The sequence below is a fragment of the Polychytrium aggregatum genome (assembly GCF_025602895.1).
Source record: "Polychytrium aggregatum strain JEL109 chromosome Unknown BJ171scaffold_18, whole genome shotgun sequence".
NCBI classification, from domain to species: Eukaryota; Fungi; Chytridiomycota; class Chytridiomycetes; order Polychytriales; genus Polychytrium; species Polychytrium aggregatum.
The window spans coordinates 378,109-390,751 of record NW_026516220.1 but is presented as its reverse complement, the minus strand read 5'-3'; the positions used below and the strand labels follow the sequence as shown (position 1 = coordinate 390,751).

Genomic DNA, 12,643 nt, shown 5'->3' with positions numbered 1-12,643 from the left:
TCCACCCGGCCTGGGCGAACGTGGTGATTGTCCTGCGAGCCTGGGCGTGGGTGGATGAAGGCGGCCTGGGTGCCAGTCGATCATCACCCATGGAGATCGACCGAGTGTATTCAAGACCATGCTTCCCAAACCAACCAAAACAAAGAGATTGCCAACGAAGACAGGAGTGCAATCCCATGGCTTGCCCACTGGGGCCTACAGTCAGTCAGCGAGTTTCAGACATCTGAAGCCAGGAAGGAACTGCACTGAACCCAAAACCGAGCACCAGCGAGAGCAAAGATCCAAACGTGTGTCTCCCTCTCCTCGTTCCTGGCGGAATCCAGCGGCCTTGGTCGTGCGGAGTAGACGGAGGCGAACCAGTCCACCCGCTCCAGCCCGCCCATCAGTGAGCGATGAGGTTTGGCTGTTTGGTCATTCCAGCTTGCCGATGACCATTCGCTGCGTTCGGCCATGCGATCTAAAAATATCATCGTGCCATACATGGAGGTCAAAAATAGACCCGCTGGCTATATACTGCCACGAGGCAGTCTTCCCGCCACTTGCTTCTCGATCCCTGCAACTCTGCCTCCCCCAGCCTGCTCCGAATAACAGATATGAGCGGCTCCGATGCCGGCGAGGGATCTGGACCCTCATCAGCGGCGCCCTCCCCCATGATCGCCGACAGTCAACCCCGACCATGCCGACCTGGAGCTCTGCAGCAGCTTCCGGGAGAAGTCGTCTGCCACATTTTGTCGGAGTTTCCTGTCGACGAGCGCCTGCGACTGTCGGCAGTATGTCGAATCTTCTGGCATTGCTTGGCCGATACCAGGGTAAGCACTTCCAGGGCGTGAAAGCCAAGGCCGCTGGAGCGCCTGATTCGCTGGGTACAGTCGTCGATTTGATCCTCCTGCCGTGCATCCTACTGAATTTGAGCTGTCGGACCTCATTGCGCATGTCGCTCAGGACATTGAAGTCAGCGCGAACGCCACTCTCGCTCGAGTAGGAATGCAACGGTTTGCGAATCGGTTCCCACGCCTCCAAAGCATCTCGGTAAGCCCACACAACATGAACCAAGCCTGACATTGCCACTCACTCACTCACTCACTCACTCACTCACTCACTCACCTGCCGTCTGTGGCGATGCCCGTTGCTAGATAAAACTACAAGATCTGTCCGAGATTCACATGGAAAACGCCGTAAGCTTTGCCCAAGCCTTCCGTGGTCATCCGTCCCTGGCCCATATCGACAGCTGCACCTCGGCAGTGCTGCTGGGCATCCGAAACTGTCCCGGGCTGGTGTCGCTCAAGATCAACGAGGATTATGTCATGCCGGTGCCGCATCTGCTGCGAATGAACGGACTCGAGGCTGTCTTTCGCCATGTGCCACGCCTCCGGCACCTGGAACTCAATAGCCCGCTTCTATGGGCTGTCGACGGCTTCAGCCACTGGGACGACCAGGACTACGACGATTCTGTTGCGGGGGACGAACTTGATTTGGACTCGGATGACGGGAACAGCTCTCCGATGTCCTGCAATCCCAGCGTGAATCTCGAATCTCTTCAATCGCTGGTCATTCGCGGGCTCCATAGCCAGTCCCTCCGTGACTTTTCGTTTGGCTGGCTTCGAAGAACACGGCTCTCCAGCATCAGGTCCCTGTCGCTATCGGCCGATGACCACACCGAACTTCCCAGGCACGCCATCAAGTGGATTCGACTGGCCTACCCACAACTAGAAACGCTCTGTCTTGAGTTCATTTCTCTTGAGCGCGACGATATTGCGGATCTATTCACACGCTTCCGGCACTCTGGCCTTCGGATGATAGCCCTCGTCGGCTGCGAGCTGCCCTCGCACGAACTGTTTGAGCTCACCTCCTGGACTATGGGCGAAATCGCAGCCAAGAGCCAGAACTTGGTCTCGTCCGTCGTTGAGATGCTCACCACCAACATTCCGTCACTCACATCGATTGAGCTTCGCAACTGCAGCTTCCGGCAAGGATTGATCGAGTCGGTCGGAACTGAGGCCGAAATCGAGGTTCAAGCCGAAGCCGTAGCTGCCGATGCTGGGATAGTCGACTGCCGGCTCGTGAAGCTGGAGTCGTTGCAACTGCTGGGGCTCGGACGAGGCTTGCCTCTCAAAGAGCCTGTCTTCAGGGGCCTGCCGAATCTGAGCGTGCTCAGAATTGACGAGGCCTCCGGAGGTGCTGGCGAAGAAGAACGGCTCTGGAACATGCTCTGCGAACACTGTCCCTTGCTGCAGACCCTGGATATTCGGTTCACCCGCTTTCGACAACAGCATATACCAAACGCAACGGGTGGCCAAGAATCCGCACTCAAACATCCAGCCACGCTCACGTATCTTGAAGAGCTGTCCCTCTACGCTCCGCACTCGGTTGGGTTCGCTCAGCATATCCTTCAGTCTAATCGTGGACTGAAGCGACTCAAGCTCAACTATCTGTCTGTGCCAAGCCGAGACACTTGCGGCTCGCCTGACGACCACCTTGGCGACGCCTGTGCTGGCCACGACCTTGGCAACGAGATTCATCTGCCGGATTTGCAAGAGCTTACTCTTCACACCCATGGCCCTGACTCTGAGCAGGCTGTGAAGCGTCTGGCGACTCTCATCGCCAAGCATTCATCCCGTCTGTCCATCCTGAATATCCAAGCAACCCGCTCAGTCACAGCCGCACTCGGGGTAACAGCACGCACCGACCCAGCCCAAGACGGTGTCGCACTGGATGATACGGATGAAGAAGAGAACCTCGACCACATCACGACCCTCGTCCAGCTTGGAGTGGATCTTCTGCCACCCGAGGCGCAGATCAACGGCGTCTTTGTGAAGGAGCTGGCGAACGCCTGTCCTCGTCTAGCAGTCTGGAAGATCTCTGGCATCGGTCTGACAAGGGATGGACTTGCGGAAATCGCCAGCTCAGCTTCCTGGCGGTCGTCACTCCGCGAGCTCGAGGTGGGTCCCAATATCGATGGTTGCCATCTGTAGGGTTAGCAACGTCTTGCACCAACCTGAACCGTCCCTGCAACATCCGCCGGAAGCTGCCCGATCTAACCAACTGTTCCTCTCGCCGACGCACCCACTCGGGTCTGTTGTCTACGACTCAGATCAAAGCCAAAGGCGTTGCCCACCTTGATGGCGACTATGACCAGGCCTTGCGCTGCCTGGTTCGTACCCACTTTGCCCTCCATCGGCTTACACTCACCGTGGCCAGTCTGTCGCAGAAAGATGGATTCCTGAGCCAGCTGCCGATCGTCCGGCATCTGATCGAAGCCACCAGCCAAGAACTCCGATCGGGCGCTCGGGACACGGAGGGATTCGTTGAGAGCATGGACCGGACCAGACGCGCGATCGCCAAGGCCTATGCTGCCGAGCTTGCCAACGAGGCTCGGCTGGCATCGAATCGCTCGGTCTGGGGGCTGTCGGTCATCGTCGAGTCGCCAAGTCTCCGCACCCAGCTCATCCGCCGGAGGCTGCTTGGACGGATCCGAGCGAGCCGCATGCATGTGGCCTTTGATCACAGCGCCGAGTAGGGCGGAGCGAAATGTGCACTGCTGCTCCCGAAGCCCTTCTATCTCCGACCAATACAAACTGAGCCTGGGAACTCGATGCCGAATGGGACCAATCCTTCGCGGCCTGGGATGGAAGAAAGGGTGCAGGCTGGGAGTGTCGCCTTGGCTGCGGGCGGCTTTCGGAGGGAGTCGAGAGCGAACGAGCCGGGGGGCAGCCTGAGGGTCGACTGTTCAGGGCATCGTCCTCCAGCCAGGGCTCCGCCGCCGCAGAGCACCACCTCCAACCCTGTTGCGTCGACGCCGACGGCCCTGGCCAGCCCTGACCAGCCCCGACTGGCCCCGACGACAGCCAGCACAACGGGAGACCGCCGCGGCGGGAGACAGACGAGCCGAGCGGCGATTTGCTTGGGTCTTTGCCCAGTGTCTCCCTGCGGAGGTATCGGCCGCCAGGGTCGTCCGCCAGCGGGGTCCCAACATGCCAGGGCTCTTTTCCCTTCCGACCCAGAGCCCGGCCCCAACGGCCTCGTCTGGCCTGGCCTGTATGCCTATATGAGAGCGAGTGCATCGCCGGGGCCCGGCATCGCTCTTCCTCGTCGTCGCCTACATACTTCTCTGGTTAAAGGATTGCTGGCGGCTCACAACGCTCCGATCTGCGTCCCCCCCCCCAGAGAGACGTGCTCCTGAACGGCCTAGAATACGCTCCTGACCTTCCACACTTTCCTGACCTTCCACACTTTCCTGATCATCGACGTCATGGATCTGTCTCAGCTACTCTCGAAGCGGGATGAACAGTCTTCCGGCCCAACCGACCCGCTCCCTGAGACACCCGCACCATATGCCTCTCCGCCCATCAACCCATCCTGCTTGCTCCTGGCCGAGCCGCTACGACAGCCAAGTAATCCTTGCATACCGAGCCCCGAGCAATCGCCCAAGAAACCGTCGCCGGCAGCGTTGGCGAGCCATACTGCCTCCGAGTCCAGGCCGGGTGTTGCCGAGCCCAGTCGAACCCTGAACCTGGGGCCTGACAGCTACCAGGCTTGCTGCAATGCAGTTTGCGAACCATGCGGCCAGCAACATCCAAGTCCTTGGCCAGCCACCCCCGGCATCAGCAACGGGGCATCGGCGGCTCACTTGCCGTCCTTTGGACCTCTTCGACCACAGACTGCGGCCTCGGGTTCTGGGCCGGCATATCGTGCTGGCAAGTCCGCCCCACGCCGCCGACTGCCTTCGATGCAGGAGCTGGTGACATCATCAAGGCTGCCCGTAGGGTACGGCGAGTTGAAGAAAAGGATCCGCATGGCACGCCTCCAAGGATCGCCTGCACCGGCCTCCTGCGACGCAAGCGCCTCGGGACAGCGGCCGCATGGATCAACCATCTTTGAGTTCCGCTTCAAGTAGCCGGGGCTGCTGAAATGCCAAGGGCCTGGCGCTTGATCGCGCCGATGCCTATCACCGCTGCCATCGTCGCCGCTCGACCCTCTCGCAACTCCTGAAAGCGGCTGAGGGCAGGATCACCTCCAGCCGCGCGGCCTATTGCACTCTATCACCTCGCTTTGGCTCAGCTATTGCTCCATTTCGCTCACCTTGCAACACCGGTGTGGCATTGCATCCATCCTTCCTATTCGCGCTCCCAGTGGATTGTGCCTTCGGCGTTCCCGCTGCGGCTGCACCTGCTCTCACATGGATCGTGTGGCACATTGCTCTGGTTGCACTGGAGTAACGTTTGTTTCAAAAATCAATCAATCAATCAATCAATCAATCAATCAATGAAGCGACATCACAACACCGCCATAGGTGCATCAGGCCGGGGGATCACAGCGCGGCGGTGCGCGATCGATGGCGATAGAGGATGGTGGGCATTGTGTGTATATTCCCAACCGAAAGGATTGCCACGAGCTGCGACATCCCGATTCCTCGTGTGGACTGTGTACTGCTTCCTGCTCTGGATGCTGTTCGTCCTGCTCTCTGGTGCTGTTCGTCCTGCTCTCTGGTGCTGTTCGTCCTGCTCTCTGGTGCTGTTCGTCCTCCTCCCCACGTCCTCCCCTCACCAACGCGCTGCACCGCGTCGCTCGCTGGGCCTGGCTGGCAACGCCGATGCTGCCTTGTCGCGCCAGGCCCTCCACCGCCAGCGCACGAGCGCACAATTCCCCGCCCGGCCGCGATTGGTGCACGGCCAGCCGCCGAGGCCACAGAGACCACAGCCATACAGCGCAGAGCCTGCTGCAGTGTGATTGGCGGCGCCGCTTTGGCCAGAGCCAGGATCCGCCGCCCGCCCGCCCTGTGACTCACCACGGCGCGCTTCTGCCACCATGGGGGGCCACGGCTGGCGCTGGCCTGAGCAAACCCACTCATGTGGCTCGGCGCAATCTCTGCCACGCAGGTGTTGTTCGCGCATCCAGGAATGGCTGTTGTCGGCCAGGAGAAGGCGCTGCTGGAGACCATGAGCGGGGCGGTCTCTCGGCACATATCCGACGGGAACTCGGATCGGAGAGGCGCCACGCAGTCCAGCCAGAAGCAGGGAGTCTGGCCGAGCGAGGCTGTCCTGCCAGGGCTGTCTGGCAGCAACCGCAACAGGGGTCCGACCAAGGCCCATCAGACCACCGATTGTGAGGCTGCTCGCTGAGCAGCAAGACCTGCTCGAGGCAATGGTCAATCCGCCTGCTGATCGGAGGCCTGCGGCGTCGTCCAACACTCAACACTCGAGAGAGACACCCGCAAGCGCTGGTTGAGCGGCAGACAGCCGTATTGATCGACCAAGCGATGCGTGGCGGCTGCTTTGTACCCGACGCATTGGGCGTGAGTCTGTCGGCCGATTCTCACTCGCAGACCCAAGCCGTTGCATGTTTTTCTTCTTCTTCTCTTGTTTGGTTGTGGTTGTTTCCGCTACAGTCGACGGTAGCCCGGTCGCAAAAACGATGGTGGGCCGGCGGCGAGTGCAATCAGCCGCGCTGGTATGCCCGACTAAATGCAAGAGTATGGCCGATCGCAGCGACCCACTTGCCTCAAGCAGATCGCCGCACGCCCGTCTGGCAACAAGTGACGCCGCTTGCACCAATCTCCTGTCTCGCCGCTGCATGGCCTCGCTGGCCACGGATCCGTTGCCGCCGTCAATTGGCGGCCCTTTGCAAGTAGGCAGAAACGGCGGCGACAGGATCGGCAGGCGACGTTGCTGTGGATGCCGTCCGAGCGACCGTCTCGGCATCTCTGCTCTCTCGGACGCAGAGGCGATCGAGGCAGTTTCGAGGGGCAATAGTCGTGAGCCGGCGCTGGACTCTCCGCGAGTGGCGCCCAGGGTCACAACACCAAGGAGAAACTTGGGCATCTCGCCTGGCCCCTCCCCTCCAAATTACATTGCCCTCTTGGGACAGCAAAGGTGTGCCGGTAACTTCGTTCCCATCGCCCGTCCCAAGATGTCCGCCACAGTACAACAGCGAGAACGAAGCGCCAAATCCCAACAGTCCAAGAGGTAAGCACTCCAGAACACAACCGACAACGGGCTGGACGAGGGAAAGTGCATGTACAAGTGGTCTCGCTTTGCTTTATGGTGCCTCTCGAGCTGCAAAATGCCACGGCTGTGATGACGGCGTTGGTCTGCTGCACTTGAAAGAGAGCGACACTTGTGCGCCGTCGTAAGCCGAGTCTTGCCCGGCGTCACAAGCGGTCAGAGCACATTTTGGTCGGCTTTGTGAGTGCCTGCGAGATAATGTAGCCTTGTGTCGACAGTGCCGACGTTGGGTCAACAGGGCAAAGGTGTTTGGGCGAGCGGACAGGAGGAGTTGGGCAGAGTGTTGGGTGGCGATCCTGAGGCCGGGTCAAAAGTCGACCGGTTATTCCCAAGCGGCGGCTGGCAGCTTGGAATCGATCGACTCTGCGCAACGAGAGCTGGGCGGGCTTGGGGAGGCGCCAAGGGGGATGCATATCCATCAGGGTCGGCCACTTGTTTCAGGCCAGGCGGTCGTTCGGAGCAGGCTCGCATCTGCAGGAGCCATCCGGTAGGGTTTGACATCTCCATGCACCCTTTGTTCGCTACGAATAGGACGTATGTGCTGAATGTCATCCAGCAGCCAAACAGAGCCAAGAGTGGCAGCCTCGACACATTGACAGACCCCAAGCCTGTCGATCCGCCGGTGATCTTGCAGCTATCTACAAGAGCCTCCGAGGAGCGTGTATTGCGCAGGTATGCAGGAGAGCAGCGAAATTGACATGCGCTGGGATTGTGGGGCGCCTCGTCTGAGGAGTCACAGACTCGCCGCCGCCGAAAGCAGTTCGAGCGGAGACATAGGACTGGCTTCTGCCGCTACATTCGCTCCTTCCATATGACAGCATGAGATCCAGGAGCAGCCGCAGTGGCAACGGTGGTTTCGGCACGGTGGTGATCTTGACAGCGATGTCACAAACACCACGACCACAGAGCCACATCACAGCGCATTCCGTGACCCACAGACATGGCAGCAAGGAGTACTGGTTGCCGATCCTCCGATGTCTCTGAACAAGGTTATTAATATTTATTTTCCCGATCTCAGTCCGGTCGATATGCCAGAGTCAGCAACCTTTGTTGTTCACGCCAAGTTGTGGGCCGAAACCCGCGACGAGGAGAGCCTGGAAGGAGAACCACAGTTCCGCAGGGAGGAAACGATTCCCTCTTCGTCGGCAAGCTCCCGACGGCCGAGTCGAGACGCCCTTGCATTAAGGCAGATCCAAAGCCAGCGGCAAACACCACGATCTTTCGCACAGCCAGCCGGAGATGAATCGAGCGAAGCCCTGCCTGCGACTCTGGCGTTTGGCACCCTGGTCTCGCACTCGCTGTTCCTCACTGATATGGAAGGGGATCCCGGTGTCTTTTTTGTCTTCAGCGACTTGTATGTTCGCATGGAGGGAAGATTCCGACTCAAGTTCTTCCTGACGGATCTGCAGCAAAGGTACGCTGCCGACGGGACTCCTCCGTGCCGCTAATCCTCCGTCCATCCCTTCTGATCGAATCCATGCCATCCTGCCACCATGTCACCATGCCACCATACCATCCCGCCATCCTGCTCAATGTCAATTGCTGCTTCGAGGAGCCGCCTGGCTGGTCGCTTGGCTGCTTGTCCATCCCATATCCATCCCAGTCGCATCTTGCACCCAATCTAACCACTGCGGTTCTTGTTTCTCGTCCGTGCTGATTCTGGCCGCACTGGCCATGTTCTCAATGCGACGGCTCGGCTCGATGGCCGGCGCAACCAATTCTATCTGCTGTGATTGTCCACCGCACCGCCGACATGGACACAACCGAACACAATATCGCTCGCATGTGCTTGATGCATACTCAACCCTGCAACGTGCGGCACATCGCATCGCATCGCGCAACACATCTCCCACACACCAAATCACATCACACCACATCACATCTCACACCATGCCACGTTTGACGAACTGGATCCAATCTCCATCCGCCCAATCCTCGCATCTTGGTCGCGATCGACGGGGCTGGATCTGGAACAACATGCTGGCACTCGACGGTGCGCTGTGGCGTCCGAACCCGAACCTGGCTGATGTCTGTGACTGGATCGACTTGGTGGCGGCTCGTCGGCAACGGCGGTCGGCAACGGCGGTCGGCAATCAACATCCTGCGGCCGACAGCGAGGAAAGCGGTGTCGGTGGGCAGTGTCTGGCGACGGCAATCAGCCAGCCATTCACATCGTACGGCTGGAAGCAGTTCCCCGGAATGCAGCGTGAGTACCCATGGATGCTCAACAGTCTGGTGTCTCCAAACGAGTCTCTCGGTGCGAGTCTGCAGCCTGGCTGCTGGTTGCTGTGGTTGTGGTTGTGGCTATGGTTTTGGTTGAGACTGTGCACTGGCTGTGGTGCAGGAGCACTGCGAAGGTGTCGGTGACATTGGTCTGGTCTGGTCTGGTCCTTGCCTCGGCACTTTACATCCCACATCCCACATCCCACATCCCACCGCACATCTCGCTCGACTACCCTCTGTCGGATTGCCGTCGTCCCTCCTCATTCAAATGGACATTGGTGCCGGGTGCACTGCACGGCACCGCACCACACTGCATCGCATGGTGTTCCAGCCTGCCGACGTTGGCGTTGGCTGTGGCTGTGGCTGTGGCTCGAGAACATGGTGATTGTTGCCACAGATCGGATGGTTGCCGTCACGGACCTGATGGTCGTCGCAGTGGATCGAAAACACGATCCTCGTCGTCGCCGTGATTGTGGATGCAGCCGTGGCCGTTGTTGTCGCCATCGTTGCGGCTGTCGTTGCGGCTGTTGTCACATCGAGACACATCGAGACACATCGAGACACATCGATCCACACCGATCCACACCGATCCACTCACGGAGACAATCTCGGGATGAGGATCAGTTTGGATACGATCTGTGGCATCGCCCATGTCACTCAATCGCCCATGTCACTCGATCGGCCGTGGCACTGGATCGACAGCAACATGGACTGGCAGAGCAACATGGACTGGCAGAGCAACGGCAGTGACGCACGGAGCAGCATGCTCCAGCAGGCACCAGATCTGGGATGGCTGTCGAGGCATCTCCCCAACATCGACAACAGGGCCGGGATGGCACGGACACTGCGGATGGTGTCGCTGTGTGGCATTGGATGTCAATGCCTTCTTGGTGACAACACTGTCGCGGAATTGGCAACGAGGCACTGGAACGAACGAGGAAGTCGCAGCGGAACGAGTCGAGGAAGTGTCTGAGACAACAACCAGACAACCAGAGGCAACCAGAGGCAACCAGAGGCAACCAGAGGCAATCAGAGGCAACAACAAGCAATCAGAGGCAACGACAAGCACACAATGCCTGGCTGGCTGCTCCACTGCCATCTGGTCTTCTCGGCCGTGAATACTGTTGCTCCAATCACGATTCAACAAAGACATCAAGGTGTCGGTACCTTGCCATTGTTCGCATCTAGTCAAGCGACAGCAACTGTGTTCACTGCCTGGCAGTCGAAAGCTCGCACACGAGGACGATTAATCGATGCGCCAGCGGCACTTTTGCTGCCACTCGATAGCGGCAGTCCATTCCGCCCTCTGCCCCCTTCCCCCACTCCTCCCGTCCTCCTCCGCCCGCTTCTGTCAGCCGATGCAGCCGCGTTGACTGTTGACTGACGATCATTCTGCTCCCCCCTCGTTTCCACTTGCTCACCGACGGAATGGTCTATCCATTTTCGGGTTCCTGAAAAGTCACAACTCCAATCACCCTCCGATTCGCCAACCAAGGGGTCAGTCTCGTCGTCCGCCAAGGCCAGCGCAGAGGGCTATCGAGAGCTCCGTCCCAATAGGGGGCATATTCCAACTTGACAATGCCGCCGATGGCTGCACTGTCGCCGAGCGCAATACAGCCCAAGAATCGCCTATCCATTTCCTCGGACCGCTACTCAACAATCATCCATCCATCTGCCCTCCGGACCGGGGATCGGATTGACCGTCCTCTCCCCCTCGGAGCGTGGGGACCCCGGGGTGTCGAGCCGAGATGCTAATGTCGCTGTTGAGACCCTTCCCTATTTGTTGCAATCGATCGATAGGCCTCAATAGGCACATCATTCATGATGAAGCTCGGCTCGATAGAGACGCCAGTAACCCGGAGTCTGTCAGGTCTGGGATGCTTTCAGAGGGGTTGGAGGGCGTATGTGCAGATTGCTGAACCTTGCCAAAGAAACGGCTTGGAAACAGCTTGTTTGGCCGTCTCCATCCGACCGACATTGATTTGCTCAGATCCAGCTGATCCGCATCCAATACAGCGAGAGGGCCCAGGATCCCTCCGGTTAGTACTCGCCTCTTTCGTCATGATGCTGCTTGCATTGACCCAGGAGGAAGGAAATGAGCCACGATTGCCGTGTCAATCGAGAATTCACAGCCAGGCTGTGATGTTCACATATCTTAGTGGTAACAGCGCCATTGAGACGGCCACCTTTCCGAAACACAAGGACAAAGGCAACAACTCTCCAAATCTATCGACTTGACTGGATGAGTCTGCTGGTCGAATACAGCTCATGGAGTCTCGGTTGAAGTCGAAACAAGGCCAACGAGCTGGCTGAGAGGCAAAGTAGGGGAGGGGAGGAGGATCGAAGCAGAGTATTTTGCCAAATGAAAGCCAATATCGAGGCACCGAGATGGAGACCTCGGGCAGTTCCAGGAGGGAAGTGGGCGTGGCCAACTGGAGAGAACACCACCCATACCGCATATGGCGCACATCAGTGAGGGCTGAGAAGTGGCCTGCTGCTGCTGAGCACTAACAGAGAGCTTTCTGAAAGAATCATGTCCTGGATGCCACAGGTGAAGCTCGGCGGCAACGATCGACTTGAAATGTGGCCATAGCACTGGCAATTATGATGATGCGGCTCTGGAAATCGAGGACCAACAGCGTCCATCTTGCGCCACAGCGAGATGCTGGGCATCGACACCAAGCTCACTTTGCTATGAAGCTGCAGTCCATCCCTACACTGGTGACAATGGAGTTGTGTCAGGTACATGACGTGTCAAAAACAATACGAACTTGATAACTACTCAGAACCCGAATTCCACATGGTACAGGCGATTCGGGATCATCATTGTGGGAAACTATCCCCGAGAGAGTCGGTCGGCTGTAAGGTGAAAAGGACAGACTTGTTTTGGAGGCAAAGTATTCATTGAAGATTGTCGAGCCCATGCAGACAAATCAATAGATTTTGATACCACTGCCTTGCCATCACGAGGCTGGCGAGTGAGTCGTGGAACTGGAAAGCTGCGATATCGGAATCGGTCTGGTGGCAGTCATTGCAAGGATTGCAAGGATTGTCCGCACCGCTGTTTAGTGGTTGCATGTGGCCAAGCCGGATCGAGTTCTGTCCCGTCATGGGGTCGCTCCGATGTCTGCTTTGCTGCAGCAATCCGATCCTGTGCCTGCCAGGCTGTGAGATGGCATCGATTCAGCAGGATCCCGCTGCCTTCGTTTGGGCCTGGACCACGTTTCAGCAGCCGAAATGTCGTGGTGGACAGGACATGGCATCGCCATCGCAGACCAGCATCCACTCCTGTTCGCCACGACGACCATACCGCCATACCGCCATATCGCCATGCCATGCCGACCCGCACGCTGCACCGATGGCACCGTCCATCTCGGCCACCGACCCTGCCACCGACCCTGCCACCGACCCTGGCACCT

General features: G+C 58.6%; 4 protein-coding genes across 4 annotated transcripts; 3 read left to right on the top strand and 1 right to left on the bottom strand.

Moving 5' to 3' along the window:
• Positions 1-650: 650 nt before the first annotated feature.
• Positions 651-3,671, top strand: BJ171DRAFT_618721 (uncharacterized protein; the record flags this gene model as incomplete). The annotated part of the gene is made up of 4 exons (XM_053115391.1): positions 651-770; positions 943-1,029; positions 1,134-2,939; positions 3,092-3,671. 4 exons carry the CDS (start codon positions 651-653, stop codon positions 3,515-3,517), a joined length of 2,439 nt encoding a protein of 812 aa, XP_052966710.1. The 3' UTR covers positions 3,518-3,671.
• Positions 3,672-4,155: 484 nt separating this feature from the next.
• BJ171DRAFT_98897 (uncharacterized protein) lies at positions 4,156-5,078 on the top strand. The gene has a single exon (XM_053116031.1). The coding sequence runs from the start codon at positions 4,250-4,252 to the stop codon at positions 4,892-4,894; it is 645 nt and encodes a 214-aa protein (XP_052966709.1). The 5' UTR covers positions 4,156-4,249; the 3' UTR covers positions 4,895-5,078.
• Positions 5,079-7,354: 2,276 nt separating this feature from the next.
• BJ171DRAFT_504914 (velvet factor-domain-containing protein) lies at positions 7,355-9,393 on the top strand. Its single transcript, XM_053110982.1, has 3 exons — positions 7,355-7,673; positions 8,020-8,415; positions 9,116-9,393. The coding sequence occupies exons 1-3, from the start codon at positions 7,507-7,509 to the stop codon at positions 9,366-9,368; spliced, it is 816 nt and encodes a 271-aa protein (XP_052966708.1). The 5' UTR covers positions 7,355-7,506; the 3' UTR covers positions 9,369-9,393.
• Positions 9,394-9,413: 20 nt separating this feature from the next.
• BJ171DRAFT_504910 (uncharacterized protein) lies at positions 9,414-9,803 on the bottom strand (the record flags this gene model as incomplete). Its single annotated transcript, XM_053110981.1, has 1 exon — positions 9,414-9,803. A coding segment is annotated over one exon (312 nt), but the record flags the coding sequence as incomplete, so codon positions are not given.
• Positions 9,804-12,643: the final 2,840 nt, after the last annotated feature.

Excerpts from the sequence above, each read along its gene's own strand:
- BJ171DRAFT_98897 (XM_053116031.1), top strand. The coding sequence starts at position 4,250 with ATGGATCTGTCTCAGCTACTCTCGAAGCGGGATGAACAGTCTTCCGGC.
- BJ171DRAFT_504914 (XM_053110982.1), top strand. The coding sequence starts at position 7,507 with ATGCACCCTTTGTTCGCTACGAATAGGACGTATGTGCTGAATGTCATC. Across the intron at positions 7,674-8,019 it reads GAGGAGCGTGTATTGCGCAG|TCCGGTCGATATGCCAGAGT; the intron begins GTATGCAGGAGA and ends TCCCGATCTCAG. Across the intron at positions 8,416-9,115 it reads CTGACGGATCTGCAGCAAAG|CGAGGAAAGCGGTGTCGGTG; the intron begins GTACGCTGCCGA and ends TGCGGCCGACAG.